This window comes from Rhea americana, unplaced genomic scaffold (assembly GCF_003343005.1).
Source record: "Rhea americana isolate MKP2758 unplaced genomic scaffold, rheAme1 scaffold_7, whole genome shotgun sequence".
NCBI lineage: Eukaryota > Metazoa > Chordata > Aves > Rheiformes > Rheidae > Rhea > Rhea americana.
In genome coordinates this window covers 922388-943891 of record NW_028186867.1, presented here as the reverse complement: position 1 = coordinate 943891, position 21504 = coordinate 922388, and the positions used below count along the sequence as shown (strand labels likewise).

Here is a 21504-nt window from a genome sequence, read left to right as displayed (position 1 = left end):
TTTCCTACTGCTATCTCCTTGCATTGTACACCAGAGCCTCTGTGTGCCCTAGATCCCTATACCAGCATCCACCACTGCCTGAGGGTCTAGATGTCCTCTCACCTTCTYTTTTCACTGCACCTTGGAGCGTGATGAAGTTGCCTCTCATTTTCTGTTACTCTTCATATGCGTGCTCGCTATAGGGTGTACGTGTCCTCCATCCCTCCCTATCTACACATCCTGGGTCCTCATTCTTCCCACCAGCCTCCTGTGCTGTTCTAGATTCCCATCTCCTAACTCGGCCCTCAAACTAAGAGACCTTTTACCTCCTCTGCTGATCTTTTGTTTTCCTTCTTACTCACCAATATTCCTAACTAAACAGCCTGGGGCCCTGTTAAGGATAAGGCTTAGAAAAAAATAACAGAAAAAACAATTAAATATATCTGTCTTCAATGAGCTCCAAAGCTCTAATCAGCAAAGTAAAAATGGAAATACTGTTGCCCTAATGCAGATCTCAGAGGTGAGATACAGCGGGCATAAGGAGGACAGATGGAGTAAATGAGATTCAATATCGCAGCCAACTTTGGGTTAATCAGTCTGTACTACCATCATTCGATAATCTCCTTATTCACTGCTTTTCTACCTAAACTGTCTTTATTTTTTTCCCCTTGCACTTTTAAACCCTCAGATCTAAGGCTCCATGCCCCTGTGGTGAAGAAAGCAAACCAGAACTTTCTTTTGAACCTGTTACTTTTGCTCTGTTGTTTATTGGGTAAGTGTAATTCTCCTTTCTCCAAGAGCAGGGCTTTTTCTTCACCATGGCTGAACAGCAAAAGTCAGTTAGCTATGGCCTTGTCTCCCCAAGAGAAATGTGCTGTTTTGCTGTTACTCTCAAGTCTGTTTCCAAACACTACTGATCCCCACAAAAATGCATTCTCAGCATGCACAACATAATAAAACTGCTGTCTGAGTAAGATTTACTTAAACAATTGCTAAACTCCAAGGATGCCTATGCCATTAGAGAGCCTGTGCAGAGAAAAAGTCAATCTTAGAGTAACTTCACTGATATTACTAGTCGTCCTGTCACTGTAGTGCAATGGTTCTTGCTAAGTTATTACTGCATGCCCTACTACTGCATTAGTACATAGGATTCCTAGTGTATACTGTGACCTCATTTTGTGAGCAAACATAGGACTGAAAAAAAAAAGAAAAAAGAATCATTCCATCTCCAATCATTCCATCTCCAATCTGGTTTACRGTCTAATGATGTAGAGCTGTGGGTCTGTATCAAGTCACAGAGAAGCAGTGTTTGCAGGAACCTATATAAAATGCTGCAGACATCTGCTTACTGTTTTTCCCAGCATTAACTATTCCCACAGGAAGCTACACTGTTTTTTTGTGACTTCAGCCTGCTGCCAGAAGCATGAGTGTAAGCAGGTGGATGAGTATCTGGAAAGATGAGGTAATGCAGTTTCACCTGAGATGTGAAACGTCCTGGCCTCCATGACAATGTTGATAAGGCAGGCCCCACTTGGCCTGGCAGGTGCCCACCTTTTGGAAGACAATGTGGGAAAATATATCTCAAGAATCAAAATACACTTCTGAGTAGGTCTTAGATATAGCTTAGTGAGAGGCTTTTATTTTTTCCTTCAGTCACRTGCTTTATCATGGATATGAGTTTAGGAACAGGATCATTGTCAAGAGAACTATGAGTGTATTCAGATTTGCTACCAGGAAAAAAAAACAGTATCAGCAGAYTGAGCGAACATATCATTGCAATTAAACCAGACGAAAATTAAAACCAGATCCAAACACTCCCATAATTTGAAGGCTTTGAAATCCCAAACTACATCTAAGTTTTGTAGCTTAAGCAGATACTACTGACAAATGCATTAGCTGTCCACCTTAGGCCAAGGTCTTCCTGAAGCCAGGGGCTGATCTCGTAACAGGTATCACATCACATCACATGCTCCACCCCTGTTCTTCCCAGGTTTAATATAAGAACAGAAGAATAGCCACACAGATTTTTTTCTTTAGAAACTGTAATACTTTTTAAAGTATTATGGATGTATCAGTTAAAATCCAGTCTGTTCAAATTTGGGGTGAAAGGTAGGGTGGCAAAGCAGATGAAACCCTTCTTTGATCCAAGGTCTACAGGCTTCAGGGGAGTTATGTTGGTTTTTTGATCAGGTCCTCCTTTAAAAGCCCTATTAGTCATACGAATACAGATTCTGTGCTATTGGATCACCTGGCAGCACAAATGTAATGATATCAGATGTGAGCATCATTGCATTATCTTGAGTGGAAAATATGGTGCAAGAGGATAAGCAATACCTTATCCAAAATAAATATAGAGCAATTCAGACAGACTRTGTAACCCTCTAGGATAAGACACACCTCCTACTTACATCTTTTGAACCAGTATGAACCAGCAGTGAGAGTCTATCTAGCACTTTGTAATCTATAGTTGTTAGCTATGGTGTGTGACACCTTAGAATCACAGAATGGGTAAGGTTGGAAGGGACCTCTGGAGATCATCTAGTCCAACCTCCCTGATCAAGCAGGGTCACCTAGAGCATGTTAGACACGGTTGCATCCAGGCAGGCCTTGAATATCTCCAGAGAAGGAGACTCCACAGCCTCTCTGGGCAACCTGCTCCAGGGCTCTGTCACTCTCACGGGGAAGAAATTCCCCCTCAYACTCAGGCAGAACTTCCTGTGCTTCAATTTATGCCCATTGCCTCTTGTCCTGTCACACGGGACAACTGAAAAGAGTTTGCCCCCGTCCCCTTGACACCCTCCCTTCAGGTACTTGTACACATTGATAAGATCCCCCCCTCAGTCTTCTTTTCCCCAGGCTGAAGAGGCCCAGCTCTCACAGCCGTTCCTCACAGGGCAGGTGCTCCAGCCCTCTGATCATCTTCGTAGCCCTACACTGGACTGTGTCCAGTAGCTCCATGTCTGTCTTGTACTGGGGAGCCCAGAACTGGACACAGTACTCCAGATGAGGCCTCACCAGGGCTGAGTAGAGGGGCAGGATCACCTTCCCCAACCTGCTGGCAACAATTTTCCCAACGCAGCCCAGGAKACCATTGGCCTTCTTGGCCATAAGGGCACATTGCTGGCTCATGGTCAACTTGTCATCCACCAGCACTCCCACCACCTTAACCATCCACCACCTTAAAACATCTTGTCCAACCACAGCTTAAGCATGTAATAAAACAAGCTATTTCATACAAATTTTCAATCCTACAAGCACATGCTTGTAGCTGAAGTCTTCACAGCAAACATATGCATGGTCAGGGGAAGCTGTTGTGTGTCCATAATTAAGTAACTAGCTAAAAAGTTGCACAAAAGGGGCATTAATCAATTACTTGCACATTTCAGTTTGGTAATAAAACTGGGAATGTTTAGCTAATATGCCTGAAATTATTCCAGGCTGGAAGGAAATCTTTCCGCCCTCAGCTGGAAATATTAAACAATATGAAGTTTTCTGGATGATGGTATCCAAACACTAGTGCTGCAACATGCTTGTGCAAGCTCTCTAGCACAGCTTCTCAAGAGGTTCMTGTACCAAGAGATTCAGAGGTTCATAGTGGGACCAGAGGGGGACTTTCTATCTGAAAATATGAAAAGGGCACATTCTAGAAGTGTGTTCCTCTGCTGTTAAACTAAGAAGCGCTGTTCATTCCCTTACTTGGCTCTTTTAATATAAGCCAAATGACAGGGAGAATGTTGGCATATGCCTCCACAAAAATCAGGGATGTCTTTGCAAATCATTTGCACAAGAAATCATCTACTTGAAAAATGCTGTCTTATTTATAACAGTATCAGCTGGAAAGAGACAATCGGAGTTCCTGGGTATAATATTACATGCTTAAATGACACCTGAAGCAACGCAGAACTGTGCTGGGGCGAGGGTGAATATAGCTGCAAATGGTATTTTTGGCTGTATTCAGCCCTGTAAATTAAGAGGGCTAATCAATATGCTGTAGGAAGTTTGATTATCTTCCCATACTCRTTTGATACCACTACAAAAGGAAACATGGCAGTGATTTAAACACAGCAAGTCTCTCTGCAAATCGGATATTTAAATCTGCTTCAGTAGAAAAGGAATCCTGAAGAAGAGAGGAAGCTTATTTTCATAACAAGGTGGAAAATGTAATCATCGGTCTCCAGAGAGGCTTTAAAATGTAGGTAGTAAATACTTTACAAATAAATTTTAAGGTGATTATCCGCTTAGTGCTGTGCCTTAACCCTTAAATCCTCTGTGTGAATCCAACTTGGGGGAAAATATCACCTAACTCATGTTAACTGAGCTATGGCAAGATGATGTCAAGTTCCAGCAAAGATAAAGCTATTTTTGTATATGTTATCATGTTTATGTAAACAGTATCTGGATCCTTCTGTAATGAGGAAAACTAATCACTGTACAAGAAAAACAGAGCCACAGAGAAGTCCTTTAAAAATCAGGTGAAAGCTGCATGTATTTTTCAGCTCTCCTTTCCCAAACTACCTGTCCAGCCTGCACTGGAAAACAACCGCAGAAGGCCGTGGTGCTGCCGCAGAATGAATTAAATCACTGGGCCGCCTGGTGGGAAGGCAGGGGTAGAGCCGCTTTTATGGGAAAACCTAAATCTGCCAGGAGGGTGGGATTCCCATCGCCGCACCCTCCTTCCCTCTGCGTTTCGTCTCCTCCCAGCAAAACTGGCCCTCGGGACMGAGGGCTGCTCCCCTGGCTGACGGCTCGTGCCCCCTCGTCCAAGTGTGCTTAGCTGCGCATCACATCCTCAATCTCACTGTGTAAACCGCATGGGGAACAAAGTTGTGCTGTATTTTGATTATGGTTTGGCTGCATGTGGCCACAGAATCAAATACACCCTGGATTGTCTATTAGTAGATGAGTAGATTTAAGCACTTTCCTGAAAGCTTCATCTTCAGGAAAGAGTTAATAAACCGAACTATAATAAATCACAGCTTCTTTAAAAAAAAAAATTTAACATGCTGTATATCATTTTTTTTCTCTTTCATACCTAGCTTTGAGTTAAATTTATCACTAAAATGTGGGAGATGACTGTAAAATAATTAGATGAAGTGTTTTCCTCACCACCAACTATGTTTAGTATTTAAAATGACGTATTACTACGAAGTACGGATTGGATTGTTTATTCACTGAAATATGGTCAGAGTCTAACAGTATTTCTGTTCATTTCTCAGCCCTTAAATAACCTGTTCTTTCTCATCTGTTGTTTTTTCTGGAACTTAAGCWCTAAAATGTCCTTCAGTGTCTTCTCTTCATTTTTAAATTTATGCTCTCTATATAGAATATACATACAATTCTCTGTAACTGTAATTCTCTGTAATACATATAACAACTCTGTAATATATTATGCTTCTATAGATGTTTGCATAGCTTCTTTTCAATAGGTATTTTGAAAGTTTCCCAAGAACWTGTTTTTGATCCTTGGTATTTCCAGCTATGTGTAAGATATAAATCTCTACTGCTTTCAGTAGCCAAAGCTATTCCATCTAACAGCTTGGTATACATAATCCAAAGAAGTTTGGACACTACGCTAATTGACTGATATAAACAAGTGACTTCAATAAATAAATTAAGTAGAAATATAAAAACAACACTGTCATGTAAAGCGATTTAGTTTATACAGGAATCTAAGTGCAAAATGTCATCCTTTCAATGCCAAATACAGTATTAATATGGGATGGGAATGAGCCACTTACTTCTGCTAACATCGCTACAATCTCAACATTCTGTCGCAATTTCCAGTGCAAGAATTGGAAAAAGCAYTCTTCTAGGCCTATTGGAAATGGTCCACTTCACAGATTATTCAGCATTTTTCAGTTTTTCTCRTATATGAGTCATGATTTGAGAAGACCTCAAGTCTCACCTCAGTCTTCTTTGCCCACCAGGGAGATTCTGGACTCTCCWATTTGCACATCTTGTTACAAACCGCCACTGCAGCCCTTGCATGGTGTTGGACAAAGGAGAACCCCGCAGGTCCCTCTGGGCCCCTGGGCACTGAGGTGCTGGTATTGCAAGAGTAGACCTGGACCAGGGCAGGCCCAGGACAGGCCCTAAGGCCTGTAATCCTTTTGGGGACTGGAGGCCTCTGGTTTGCCAGCCACCGYTAGTCATTCTTACCGGTAAATAAACGTAAGAGATAAAAATGAGATATTTAAGTAATTAATCCCTTCATTTAAACAAATTCAGTGTATTTGAAGATATATGCAAGGAAATTAAGCATAGCATATCTTATACACTTGATGCTTAGCTGCAAGATATCTCATTTATTCCTTTTTTCTAACAGGCTGTCAAGTTAAGGTACMATCAAAGAAAATTTTCACATTCTCCCCATACTTGTGTCCACTCTTTGATGAGTTTCTTTCTGGCCTTTGATTCCCTGAAATGGCTGCAGGGGATCTGTTTCTCCTCTTTCCCCTTCATTAGTTAATGGCATCTGTTAAATATAGCTTCGTTGAAGGGGTAAACTCTTCATGACTGACTTAATCAGGACATTAACTTGACCATTTAATCCTGGTGAACTTCTTTCACTTTAAATCAGTGATACTGCATTTTACTCAAGCCCAGGGAAATCCAGACCAATATGCCCTAATGCTGCTCAAGCACAGGCTGTCCATGAATATTCTGAAAGCCTGGAGAGGAGAAGGCAACTTATGTAGGGCCAGTGGAGATGTCAGGGGAATGATACCCCAAATACCTTCAGTCCAGTATAATCCCTAGCACACTATCTGTGGATCAGGGAATGGTTGACAATTGCTTGTCAGAGAGAACAAATGGATCCTTCCTAGTTTCACCTTACTGCAGAAAATTGGTTTTGGAATAAGAAATTAAGAAAACAAATGTGACACAGATGTGTAACTAATAAATSCTGGCTGCATCTGTGCATGTATTTACATTCCTAAAACTGCTGCCACGTGAGATGTGTGATAATTTGCTGAAGGTGTCAGAACACAGCCAGCATGGTTGGGCACATGAGAAAGGTGTAGAATTGCATAAACATGCACAGAAAAAACAGAAGGGTGACAGACTGGATCACACATCTGGGAATCATCCTTGTTTCTGCTCTCCTGCCTGGAAAACTCAGGACAGCCTCAGATGCTCCCTGGAAAACCCTACKGTATTCAAGGATGAGGCTTACCTCTTGACTTTGGATGTGAACAAGCAGGAGCATTCTCCACTGTCACAGTGGTGGTCCCAGGGCTTCCATTATTTTCTGCAGCCTTTGTTTAGGTCTGCCTCAAACCCTTAATCCCCTTGTTCCTACAGCAGCTGTACTAATGCATTTTCAGGCACGCGTGGCAGTTGGTAATGTTTCTAAAGGACCCAGCAGCAGCCTCTTTCACAGATACTTCTGCCCAGAAACGACATCCGGTGCCTCTGCCCAAGCTGAAGTGGACTGAGCCACAGGAACATGATCCCCATACGCACAGCCCCCACCACATCGGTTTACTGCGTCTCTGCTGCCACGCAGCATGAACGATTTTGGCTGTAATGGTAGCTGGAGTGGAGGTGGTTTGGCAACAAGCGCGGGAAGGTGAAGAAACCTTGGCCCAGGCAAGGGAGGGCCCACAATGAACGGCCAAAGATATACCAGGCCCAGTGTGCCGTACCAAGCACTGCAGAATGAAGGTTACGTCTTCAAAACCTGTGGCTCTCTTTTACTCAGGAGAATCACTGTGTTAGCAATATGTCAGCATTTACAAGCCGCTCTTTGGTGCCCACAAACCAAACCGCTCATCTTCTGAAACACTACCTTCAGCTTGCTGCTTGCTTCCTCCCACATCGCCTTGCCTTCCTGTGCTTACTGTGCTGCAGAGCACCTYGACCCACTGGATCCGAATAGGCCAKCTGCACTGCTGCYGGGAATCACASGCTGCACACTGTCAACTACTKGGCAAAATTACCCCAGTAATATCCACARGATTTTTCACAATGAGCAAACCTTCATCAACAGAAACCAAACTAGATTACTACTATARGTGTGCTGCAATAAAAGGTCTGCCATGCTGCCTTTGATCATGCACTCACCCCCTTGAAAAGTAGATTTCTAATTTTCCAAGTAGGTCTTTTTACAGTTTTTCCTATATAGTCTAGKGGAGAAGAACAAGAAGCTGCAATTAACTGCATTGACTAGGATCAAAGTGGTACCATGATTGTTTCAAAGCTGTCTAATATCCTTCTTCAAATATATATATATATTCATAGATAAATTCAACTCGATCAGAGCTGTTGTCACTGACCAAAAAATGTTCCTGCCCTAGCTACAGAAGATCTTTATGCTCAGGGGTCATCTAAAAGAGCCAACAGACAAAATCATGCCTTTGCAAACAGTGAATCAAACACTTAATTGCTACCTTCCTACTAGAATTACCCAGCACTGCATCCTTGGAGTGCATTTTCAGTACAGGCGATTACCTARTGACATAATTACACGTAAAGCAGCTTATGTTGAATGTTATAAGGACCTACAATGAACCAGGAAAACTCAGAGAAATCATTCATCCTTCTAATCCTCATCTCAACAGATAAGTCATGATAGAGAGGCACTAAAGGCAGTGCAGAACAGTCTTAATTCTATTTCTGTAGAATAAGTGTTTCTCCTAAATGCTGAGACATAATGTGATATCTGAAATATTCTGAATAAAACATGCCAGATACGTGTGCTGCCAGTAGCCCATGTGCAAAACACATCATAGTTTGGTTGCTGTGGTTGTGGCAAATAAGAAGTGATTCTCTGCAAAGAGCAGGATGGAAAAAAAGTCCATAGCAGAGAGGGAAAAGACTTTGTTGGTTCTTTCACTGCTGTTATCTTCCATGTTCACAAACACTGCTTTTTTACCCAGCTTAGAGTATTAAATACGCTAAGTGGTACAACTCCAGGCASACATTTTTAAGCACTTTTTGTTGTTAACCTATCATCTCACTTATTTTTAAAACTGATGRTGTAAACTATTTTCCTGAGTCAGGGGTTTAAGTATCATTTTAAAATCAAGGCCAAAAGTCATGCCTTTAAATAAAAATATGATATTGTGCTTTTGCCTCCAAGCTGGGGGTCAGAATTAATGCCAGTTTATACCGGCCCATTCACTTGCCTGCAGCTACAACTGGTTCTAGATCAACACACATTTAATGCRTGTAGCTCGCTTTTATCTCTCAAGGTCCAATCATTACTAAAGATAGGGAACAACAAAAGGCTTTAGAGGGAAATTATTCAGTGCTTTCCCTTTTTCCCTATTAGACACAAATCAAACTTTCCCTTCTGTATTTTGTTTTGTATTTTAGCCAAGTTTTTAATTTTTTCCCATGATTCAAGCAGAATCCCCTGCTGCCCTWAGTTTATCTAGTCCATAAAATGGAACTGTATCAAAGTGTTCCTATAAATYGAGATTAACCATGACAGATGCATTTCCCATTTTCCAAATTGTCTCTAAATTCCCCTAAATTAAGCACACAAATATAATGACAAAAAGAACAGTTAAAGAAGCTGTTTCTAAAAGATAAATTTGTCTTAATCTTAAATAGGCACAGAACAAACTGAAGATATAAATAAATAGATTTTAAATAAATAATAATAATAGATAATAAATAGATTTTAAAATTTTAGTATGTGCTAATATGGTTTGCTGAACTGGAGCTGACTTTAGTTGAGCATAATTTCAAAAAACAGTTAATTTCAAACATGAGTTTATGTGTTTTGCTGAATTTTGGGGCTTTACTATCCTCCAGAAAAGCAAACAAAGAGTTCTACAAAGGGTTCTACAAGCCCACCACTGAGAAGCTTTCCTCCTTTCTCATTTCAAGGCAARTTACCCCTGGTAGCTGTATTTTCAAATGGTAAAATAAACACATTATTTAGATGAACCATTCTTCCTTGGGAAAGGCTGGTTAGTCAAGGCCACACTAACTAATAACAGAAGGCAGAGGAGACAAGAAGAAAAAAAGACCAAGTCATTTTGCACAAAAAAAAAAACAAACAAACAAAAAAAAAACATGCTGAGAAAGAAATTACTCAAGGCTTGACAGCATATGAAAAGACATTTTTAATTCTCTGTACACCAGCCTGACTAATAGACAAGAGGAACCGATTTTGTTTTTAATTTAGCATACACAGTCCTCTGCTTTGCATTAATAAAATATGCAAACATTTATAGTGTTGAAATATTAATAATAAAGCTTACATCTAATACTGAACAAAAGAGAGACAAAATCACATTAATTAGGAAATTAATTTTTGGTTGTCCTGAAAATAATTTAAGAAATAAATTTAATAATAAACAAAAAATAAATACTTTAAAAGGAATTTTTGGATAGTTTTGATTAGAAAAACTGCACCCAGATCATTACAGACCTATTGGAGAACAAGAGTTTTTTCTCCACATTCAATGAAAAGAAATTACTTAAGGTAGGGGAGACCAGGTATTTTCTCTACCTTCAAAATCTGAATCCATATCATGCAAAAATTGAGGAAATGCTGTAGTCATCTGATAGACTAGACTAGAAATGAGAGTTTTTCCTCTTCACACTTCTCATTCTCTGTAAGTGATTAAACATTGACTGGGGCAGGGAACAGACCTGGGTCCCATCTCCTGGGAGAATACCCCAGCCACCAGCCCACAAAATCATTCTTGATCACTTAGTCTTTTTCACAGTAGCATTTATGCGCAATGAGACAAGAAGCTTAAAAAAAGTGCATTTCAGTGTATTTTTGAACCTGATGTTGGGTGGCACCCTACGAAATGGGAGGAAGTCTGACAACAGGAGAGTGGGTCTGAACTCCTTCCAGAGGAACGCACTAACCACTAAGGCTTTTCTTCCAGAAGAAGAAAGGATCAAAGAAAACTTTATTTTCTCACTCCCATTTTCATACTGGCTGGCAACTGTTTGCATAATCTCCCTTACAACTTAATTAGGATGGACTGAATGGGCAGAGGGGATGGGGAGCATGTGCACTATATTTCTGAATTAGCTTTACTGATTTTCAAGTCACTCAAGGCTTGGAAACAAGAGGCCTTGAATGTTTACGGATCAGTGTTTCAAGAGAAAAGGTTGATTGGAGCATAAACCAACGCATACCAAGCAAGAAGATAATGCTCATCCCTAATCGGTAGGGAAAGGAGCTGCCTTGTCMGGTGAAGAAATGAAACTCTCATATATAATGAAATTGCATGATGTCACTAACATTCTAGAAGAAAATGTGAAATCCTCATGGACAAAAGTTGTAGATCACAAACACAAAGGTAAGAGAGAATGAATGAAAGTAGTGCATTTATGCGTTCACAACTTCAGGCTTTTCTCATTGTTTTGCATGATTCAGTATCACTTACTAAGACTGTTACTTTGCCTTCGGGCTATTTCTGCTCTGCTTCTATCTTTTCTGTTCTGTTCTTTCTCTCTCTTCCCCTCACTCCACGCCTCCTTTCTTTTTCCTGCTAAGCTTCTTTGTTGAATGAAATCCTAATTCACATTCCTTGAAAGAACAGGTCTTTCTCCTTTTCTCTCCCCATTGCTGAGGTCCTCTGCCATCAAAGARCTGAAGCTATCATAAGGTTTAGCATGGACATTACAGTGAAACTAATCAACAAACCAAATCATAATTTATTCACGTGTGGATGACTCTGCTTACAAATAGGGAGCTATTTCAATCTGTTTCACTGCAGTGTGAGAACGTTATCCACTTTGCCTCTTCTCAGTTGTGTACAACTGTGATTGCACTGAAGAAAAAAGGAACCCTGTATTCGTTACATGAGGAAGATCATAATAATATGGGAGTGGAAAGGCAGGACAAAAACTGGCAACTCTTACACTTACAGATACTTTTTCCTATTTAATGCAAGTTAGTTAACTGAAACGGACCACAAGTATTTCTCAGCTCCCTTCTAATTATCTGTCAGAAGGACTAAAAGGGTGGAGTTTCACACTGCAACGGCATAATTCACACAGATTTATATGAATCCATAAATTCACCCCTGCACCATCTGCTGCTCCTCACTCTTTGGTCCTTGTCTCCTAAGCCCCCTGCTGACCTCCACCTCACACCAAATATCCTTCATTTTATAATGGTAGTCAGGGCTATGATACTACAGATTCTCCGACTGAGACAGTAATTTGTCTCAGCTTATTCCACAAAAGGGGTAGAGAGGAAGAAAATGTGGGAAGACACATAACTATTCCCAGAACTCCATCCCTTCCTGCACCAGCCTTTCCAAAACCCATTAGTCAGAGCCTCTCTCTGAGGATCGCAAAGCCGACTGTTCATGGTTATTTCCCATGAATCTAGGACTGCCACTCCAAACTAATGGACTCCTTTGCAAATACGTATCATGCGGGAAACAGTGTGGAGAGCTTCACCATTTCACAGATAATTCTCTTACTGAGCACTCAAAGAAATTACATCCTATTGCAAAGTAAGTACATGCCAAATTTCAGAATTTTGAACTATTTTTAGTGTTATGAAAGCAAGCAAGAAAATAAAATATACATCCCCAAAATGTTTTAACTGCAAAAATTTATTTTCAGAGTCTAAGTAACTCAGGAGATGCCTAAAARCTTTTGTGAATGGTGAAAACAGTCACTTGAAAGCATATGTGTCAATTGAAAAATACCAAACTATAGGAAAAAATATAAGCAAATTAAAATGTGAATTTGAAACCTTAAAATCAGTTTTAACTAACTATACCATTATTTCTTCAATGAAATAATAAAGTAGAATAAGTTAAGAAGCAATTTATTCAATTTGGATTTTGCCTTGTCAGTTTGCTTAGAAATAATTCAGTACTCTTGTCAGATAGGATGAAAATCTGTCATGAATGCTTCATGGAAATACATCTTTATTATATTTGGTATTATAATCTGTTTCTTCTGAAGGCTACCTTGGTAACTGTTTTACACTGATATTCTACATGTTGTGCAGTAAAAATCCTTTTGTATCAAAGGCAGCTAAACCTTCAAAGAATGCTGAATCATATCTCTACAGTAGTCTGTATCTTGATTTCTGGCACTTTGCTTTGTCTAACTCATTCAATGTACAGGTACCAAAATGAAGAGAGAAACAACAAATATTGACTGAGTGACCCTACAAAACAAAACATCGTGTTGTACCTTGTTATCTTAAGTATCTTAAGAAAAGATCTTTGACAATTTATGCTCCTCTTTCTACTTTGGAATAAGATAACTATGAAAGATAGAGAATTGCAAAGGAATAGACATAGGAAAAGAAGGACCTCACTACATTAGCACATAAGCTGAACATGTACAATGTATTTGGCAGTTTGAGGATGTGCTCCTCTGTGCAAAAATGTAATTACATAGTTCAACAGGAAAAGCTAAAATTTACTTACCTGTACTTCACATTAACTTTTCTGCCTCTGAACAAGTGCATAGGATCAGATTCTCAAATCAGATGCAATTTAATGAATTAAGTGCCAATTTATACTCAAAATCTTGACTCTGTGCATGTATTCACCCTGTCTTTCTGAGTAAGGCTAAAAACCTACAGCAGAAGAACTATAAGAAGTAAGGAAGCAGGATGCCTGGGGAGCTGAAGACGACTAGGGTACACTAGCAACTGTAGCACAGTCTGGGTAGAAGTTGCTTATATGGAACTTAGTTTGTCTGGAGTCTTTCCTGAGCACTGCCAGAAAGCTTCAGAGAGATGCTGTCAGGCTCTTCTTATTTGATAAGTAGAAAGGGAAGAAAAAAAAGAGGCTTAGGTGAAAAAATGTGTGAATTCTGTTATCAATTTTGCATGCTGAGGATGGTATCAGCCCATTTCTTAATAAAACAAAATGTCCTTTCTCCTCTCTCCATCCCCATAAAAATGAGAGATGAGTGAGAAAGAGACCTAGGGAAAATCATATGACTGTAGGGGACAAAAAAAAGAAAAGATATAAAGGAAGAGGTCAAAGAGTCAAAGATAGTGAAATAGGAAGGGAAGAGGATTGCTGGGTTTCCAAAACTCATAGTAAAGTGGAAGACAAGAGCCACATGTGCATACCAAGGTCCTCTTGAAAAGCTAAGGATTTCACCATATCTCTGCAGCTGTCTGAACTCAAGGACCACCCCATGGGACTAATTCCCTGCAAGCACCAATATCCAGCAAACACGTTTAAAAAGAAGAAGAAATCAAAGAAACTTTCTTCTGTATTGTGGGTCTGGAGAATGGAAAAGGCTGCCTTCTAAGGCAGTGTCCCTCATACGCTGGATAGCCTACTCCTATAGCCAGGGGATGTGCTCAACTTGGCCCCACTGTGCCTGTCAGACACAGGCTTCTACACAGCAACGAAATGCTTAGCCAGCCCAGTTCTCCTTCAGTGATCAGAGCCATCTCCTTTCCCCTTGAACTGCAGATGCCTGCTTCTCCAGACACTGAGCCAGCCATAGGATGTATACATTTTCTTCTTTCCTTTTGAGCTCCTGACTTTGGGGCAGCAGCTTACTGCATTATTTGGGATGCCTCAGTGTGAAGGCAATGAATAAATGGAGGCTTTGATTCCAAGCAGAGCAAATTTTTTCGCAAGCAAAATATGTATAGTCCTAATGCCCAGAAAGAGTGGATTTTATATCACAGATAATTTATTTCCACAGTATGTGGTATGTACAAATATCCTATTTCTACTTCCTCCCCTGCAGTCTTTGGCTCTCCGTAGTAATGGGAAATAATGACAGATCCCTGAACGAAAACAACATGATTTTATATGTATCCCTTACACTTATCCTGTGCTGATAGTGTTGAGCAGTGAGGATTCTCATCTGTAGAACCTCAGCTAACAGCCATTGAATTATTTGTGATTATGTGTATTTCACACCCCCCCCTTTTTTTTTTCAAATGGCTTCACTGCCTCCACTCTCCTACTGTGGTCAAACTTGTCTCAGTATAAGTCTGTTCAGTCTCCTAGAAGTGCAGGGCCCAGAAAGGGGTAAATCTGAAGATACAATTGCAAATGCAAACTGAAAACCTAAGCATTGCAACAGCTTGCTGCCTTGATGATGATGATGCATCACCACCTCCCACTCCATGATTCGTGCATGGTCCATTTAAACTAGAAGAGTGCCAAACTGTCTGTAGTTGTGGGTTGGCATAAGGCAGAGAAATCAGTCTTGGGATTATAAGCAGTTGGATGCGGAAAAAGTCTGCTGAGAATCCCTATACCTGAGCTTGAGCTGCCCTAAACATTTTCTGCTTCAATCTACACTTAAATATTTGAAATGCTTCATTTTTTTGCTTGGGCCTTTGTTTTCACTGGGAACACTAACCTACACATAAATATCTGGCCAGAGAGTCAGGTTCATAATGCAGGAGGCTGGCTGAGCTTTGAGGTAGCGCATTTGCTACATTTGCTTTTCTGTGCTTTGTCAAATGTGTATCATTACTTGCACATGTTCAAAATCTGTTCTGAACACATAGTTTTAGTTCCCTGCTGGCTTAAAGTATTATCACAATTTTACAAGACAAATCAACACAAAAAATATTGAAGTCAAATGTAATTGGGATATCCATCTGGAGTTATTTAAGTCTTGATTTTTTTTTTAAAGAGTATTTGCTACTATATGGTACTAGTATTTCAGCTCAACCTTMCACTCAGATTTGCTACAGCTATAACATTTTAACCAATCTTCAAATCAGTGCAGACTTGTGTGAAGACAGCTATATGGATTAACGACTACAGTGGAAGAGTAGGAAAAAACATCCAGAGGGAGAAACTTCTTAAGCTGCTTATGGAAACCCTGGCCTGAGACCTTCTAATATTAAAGAAGACTCYACTGAGCATGTGCAATGTGAATTGATTTTGCACAAAGGTCTCTAAGGCTGCGTCTGTACCACAAAAATACCAACATGGATATGACCTTCAGGACTGGACTGCTAGTTGTCCATCATGCTTAACTGCTAGTCTGTGCCCTGGACCAATTTTGGCCTATGTCAGCTAGCACTGTCCCAGGCTGTGTCCAGGTATGCATCAGCAGACAGCATACAGTACAACAGCCAGCGTGCCAAAAACCACATTAGGCTCCCTGCTTCCCCTCTGCTCTTGCCCAGTATTATCCTTTTTACCACCCCCATGCTCCCTACGGTATGCTGTACATATTCTCAGCTTCATACTATGAAAACATCACTCGGACAATCTTTTTTTCAGGGCCTTAGAAGAAATAGCCAACAAAAAAGCACAAACATAAGAATAGTTATGTCTTCAGGCCACAGAGAGGAAACAATTGCAGTGCAATGTGGATGTCACTAGGTCTTGGCACTTGGCCAGAGAACAGTCCTTGCTCTGTTTCATTTAGTGTTACAAACTTCGCCCAACATGAAGAATGTTGGTTGACCTTCACAGGATGGCAGAATGATGTTTACGATGCTGAGGCCACAGTCCTGCTGAAATCCTTGCTCTGACACAAGGGCATTAGAACTGGCAGATTTTTTTTTTTTTTTTTTTTTGAGCAGAACAAATGTTAGCTTTGTCCCAATTGCTTTGGTTGAAACTTCTCAGTTTGAAAAAAATATCCAAACAAGACATTAAGGAGGAACATCTCTAATAGGTAATGATACCCTTCCCATCTGCAGCATACGGAAGAAAAGATCATTTTTTTGGTAGGGATGCTTGTACCTTTACAGTAAGTTTCAAGTTATAGGTTTTAGTTTTTAAGAACTCACAACTTAACTATGCTGAAGTAGGACATATACTTCATTTAAGTGATATCAGGATTTCCTCTCTAGAGCTGTTCCTTGAGAAGAATCCTTACTTCATTTTCTCTGTTTAAGGTGCAGGTCATGAAGATATTGTTAACAGCTGAAATGAGCATAATTATAGGGCTTAACTGCAGGAAACTTGAAATGACCAGGGTTTGCCATAATAAAGTGAAACAGACAGTCCATACATTTTAGAGATACTGGAGAGGTGTGTTTGCCTTATCAAACACTTACCATTTGAGTTTTGCTAAGGACGATCTCAAAGAATCTATAATAGTATTATGTTGGTGTTCAAGTTTTTATTTTTTTTTTTAACCTTCAAGGAAAGCAAAACTGGGCTCTTACTTCATTAAATGTGCAGATACGGTATTTTCTATGCATCGCAATGCAGCAAGATTTTTATGCAGTAAAATATTCTCAGAGGGTTATTGTCAGTCTCTTATGAACTGTGCTTTGATTCTAACTGCTTACTCTGCTTACTACAGACCTCCTCTGCTTCCTTTGGATGGCTTGTAACATTAACGTGAAAATTTCCATAAAGGTAATATTAAAACCACTGCTTATAATTACATTGGAAAGACTGGGCAAAAAAGAGAGAATGTCACTCTGCCAGTATTCTTTTCCCCTGATCAGCTCTGAAACAAATGATTTTGCTTTCTAATAAGTAAAACATACAATGGAACCCTTGCAGGTGACYACTACTAAGTAAAGGCATAGGAGAAAAATTATCTGATCTTACAGGATTTTAGTCTGAGTAATGTGATGAGAGCCTCATGAAGCCAAAAATGTCCTCGAAATGCTTAAAAAAATACTGCTTGTATTTTCTAGCCCCAAAAGGGAATAAAGGAGAAACTGATTGCAGGGCTAAAATAATAGTGATTACTGATGTATAAGGAGGCTGATGTTACCCCAGTGTTTCTAAGACACCTGCTAACTCCGTGGATGTGGGAATCTGGGCAAACGCTGCCAGGTGTGCCAGTCTCTGCTAGTGCCCTCAAGCAGTGAACCCCCCCCCCCCGYTCAGCGAATGGGGCCGGGTACTGCACCCGTTAAGACAATGCATGTAAATACATAACTCCCAGCCTAACACRAACCCCAGGCGAAATAATGAAAATCAGGGAAGATTAAAAGAATGACAACTAATGCAACCATGCATGCTGCATTTTGTCAAGCTAACTGGACATATCTACATATAATAGACTTTGGCTAAATGCCTTGTTTCTTTCTGATCAAAGCAGTTAGCCAATACCAAGCATAGTGCAGCATGTTCACTTTAGGAGAACCTGTTGGTGGAACTTGTCCTTTCTGGAGGCAACACTGTTTATTTGTTAAATGTAAAATCTGTTTTCCTCAAAYACAGAAGATTGTGTCTTTGATCACTGCATCCTTCAACCAGGATCCTGTGGAAAAAGCACCCTCTAGACTTTTTTTCAAGATGTATTCATATTTGTAGTTCTCGCTCAGGACCTAGGCAGTACTCCTTCCTCTAGACCATGGGGAAAAAAAGAAAAAAAAAAGAGATGAAATAGGTAGTGAACCTGTAAGTGAACATGTGTCCTGCATGTTTATATTGGTTGACGACCTGCAAGTGTTTGAGAGGAAGTCCATTATTTTTTCTCAGCGATATTTTCAGTTATATCCTTCAATTTAAAAAGATTCAGACCAACCCATAACTAGTGCGTATTTTACTATTAACTATATGCAATGTGTCTCTCTACTTCTGCTTCTGGAAACATACTTCTGCAAATTGTGTTCTAGATACAGAAGTCTTTCACTGTATCTTTAACAACCAGCTTGAACAGCGGTATCTCCAAAAACTCTTTAGTGGAAACTTGAACCAACCTGATTACTTTCTTCCTTTGGTGTGGACTGAGTGAACAGCAATCTGTATGATTTTCACACCTCAAATGCATCTGGGTAATTAAGATGTACTCAAAGATTTGTTTCGCCTGCAGGTGTGGAAAAGAAGCAGCAGCTGCCAGTATAACCAGATGCCTAAAAAGAGCAGACACGCTAGCCAAAATTAAGGTTGTATACAGTATTATGATGAAAATAAGAAAGAAATTAGAAGTGTATGAGCATTAGGGCAGGTGAAAACTACTTTTTTGCCAGCTCGTGCACCTTTTGCCATTGTGTACAAAGGAACAAACGGGGTCAAAAAAACCCGCTCCGCTCCGCTCCGCACCGCACCGCACCGCACCGCTCCGCGAGCGCGTCTCTCCCCGAGCAGGCGGCCGGCGCCCCCTCCCCCGGACTACACTTCCCAGCATGCCTTGCGCCCCGGCGGCGGCCCCGCCCCGCCTCCATTTTGTGCGGAGGCGGTGGCCGAGCAAGCGCGTTGCATTTCCGCTGAATAACGCCCTGGGGGTTTTGTTGTATAAATAAACGCGACGTGACCGCTGGGCGCTCTGTAATGTGTCTTTTTGAGCCTACAGCGAGCCCGACRGTTGAAATGCTTCCTCAAGAAACCCCAAGACTTCACCATCCGGCGCGTTGCCCTTTGGCTGCGATCACTTGACAGCAATTTTGGGTTTCCTCTCCCAGGCTGTTTCATTTCCCAAAGGAACTACAGAATCGTATTTCTTTCCTGGAAGTGGTACAATGTCCTGGGAATCTCTTCAAAATATGTGGAGGGTCAGTTCATCCCATTTTTTTAGAGATGTTAAACAAGTACTGCTCTACCGGAATTTCCCAGCCCTCACCCCTCTTCCCTTTCCTCAGCGTTTCGGACATTGAACCCAAAGTCAAGCCTTGTAGAGCCCTGTAGTCTTTGCTCCTTGTTGTTGTTTTTGGTTTTTCATGGACTTGCTGGATAGAAGTGAGAAATACTATCCTTCAAGCTTTTGTAAACCTGATACCTCTTGCATTGGACCTTTTGTTTATATGCTATATATGACAAATACATATGGTATGTAAATAAACATGCATTGCAATTGTTTTCCAAATGATCATTGCTCTTTTTGGTGTGCTTAGCCATTTGGCAATCCTCACTGTAGAGARTGTGGTACCTTTAGAAATGGATGCTCCATTTATGTTAGATCTAGACATTTCCTGGGTAACACTACCACAGGGCCATTTTTTCCTGAATGTGCTTATCTTTCTGCTCTCAGAGCTCCATCTGGGTGCATTTCAGTTAAGTGCAACTCATTTCTGGGTTTTTAAAAGCCTTGCAGAGAGATCTGGCACAGTGGAGGATCTGCTGGCAAGAGTGATCTATAGGAAGGTGGCTAAGAGAGATAAGAGCATACGTACATGTGCATGTTTCCAAGTTTGGGGGCATGGAGAGGGAATAAAGGGCAAAAATTAGATTTTAAGTGCCTATGGTGCAGAGCTGTATACAGGCATTAGGAAACCTGAGGGAGAAGGTAGAAAGCTGGAGGAGTAGAGTCTAGGTCGAAACCATGAAATTGGGCTAGGAACGAGAAGCAAAGAGTCTGAGAATGGAAACCTGTGGGAAGGGATAGGGCAGCAGATCTTTGAGATAGATTGGAAATACATGAGGCTTTTAGGGCAGAAATGGAGCATCATCTGGTGTGAGTACCTGGCACYCCAGTTGGAGAGAGGGAGGGACACAAGCACAAGTTTGTTGTTCTGCTTTTTTTGTTTCCATTAAGCATGACAGTGCCTTGCAGTTTTCTGATGTTCTGCAGGTGTCCAGCACTTTTTGTTTGTTTGTTTGTTTTTTTAATGAGCTTCAGTAAGATTTTCTGCAATTGACCCATTCACTCTTGAGGACTGTTTTTGACCTAAGCAGCAGTGATCCCTAAACAATGTAGATTATAGAATGTTGGTTTCCTCACACTTCCTGTCTTCTGTAAGTTTAAGTGGCCTCTCTCACTCTACCCCATCTTACCAGCAGGTTCCCTTTTTCTCCCATCTCCTGCTAAGAAAAATACTAAGTTCTGAATCAAAACAAATTTAGGACTTAATACAACCTATCATCACACCTGAGGTGTACTCCTCAAATCTTGTTCCCTGGACATCTGTCTCCTTATTTTCCTTCGGGAACCTCTTACTATGACACTGGTTTCCTATCTTTTACTGAGATATTTCTGCCAACTTCCAGCTTTCTTACCAGCCTTGGACACTGGAAGTAAAGATGCCTTAAACCTCTCTGTGCATTTGCACTAGACAATGAGTAATTAAACCAGTGTATGCTCAGTTGCATAGGCCTCTTTATGGATCTAGCTCCTGAACACCTTTAACAGAAAAGCAACTTCATAAATAACCACAAATTAACTGGTTGTTGCACAAGGCTGGCTAAGCCCAGCTCCTGGCTCTGTTATGGTCTAAGAAATGCAGAATTGGTATCAAAAGTGTAATGGCTTGAGGGAGCATCCAATAACAGCATGTGGGAATTGCAGTAGTGTCATGGCTGAACCCTAGTTCTCTTCCAAGCATCAATCAGCATAAAGCGTATGTGCTGGGGGAAAAATACAAATTATTCCCATTTTTTTGCATATAGCCCAAGACACTATGTAAAAACTTGAAACTGAACATTAGAAACACAAATCAAACTCTACGTAACTGATGTTCCAGTCCAACATCTGATTTATTTCTAGCCCGAAAGGACAACAGAGACGAGAGCAGACCTTACGTTACAATACGTAAATAGCCACCTGGAGAGCGCACGGCGATTCTCTGCTTAGCAGAGAACGGAAAAACAGCGCAACAAAAGGCAGCCGGCAGCGGCAGGGCGGCCACAAGGCGGCGGCTCGGCTCGGCTCGGCACCGGTGCGGACAGCAGCGAGCCCCGCTCGGCCCGGCTGCGCCTCCGACCCGCCGCCTGAGGAGCGGCAGCACCG

The 21504-nt window shown here is 40.9% G+C and overlaps 1 protein-coding gene across 1 annotated transcript in view; it reads left to right on the top strand.

The window, feature by feature from the left end:
• The first annotated feature begins 15931 nt into the window (after positions 1–15931).
• Positions 15932–21504, top strand: part of MSL3 (MSL complex subunit 3) — a 30625-nt gene continuing 25052 nt past the window's right edge. Inside the window, exon 1 of the mRNA XM_085321594.1 lies at positions 15932–15964. Within this exon, the coding sequence (XP_085177720.1) occupies positions 15932–15964 (33 nt within the window). The remainder of the gene's footprint in view (positions 15965–21504) is intronic.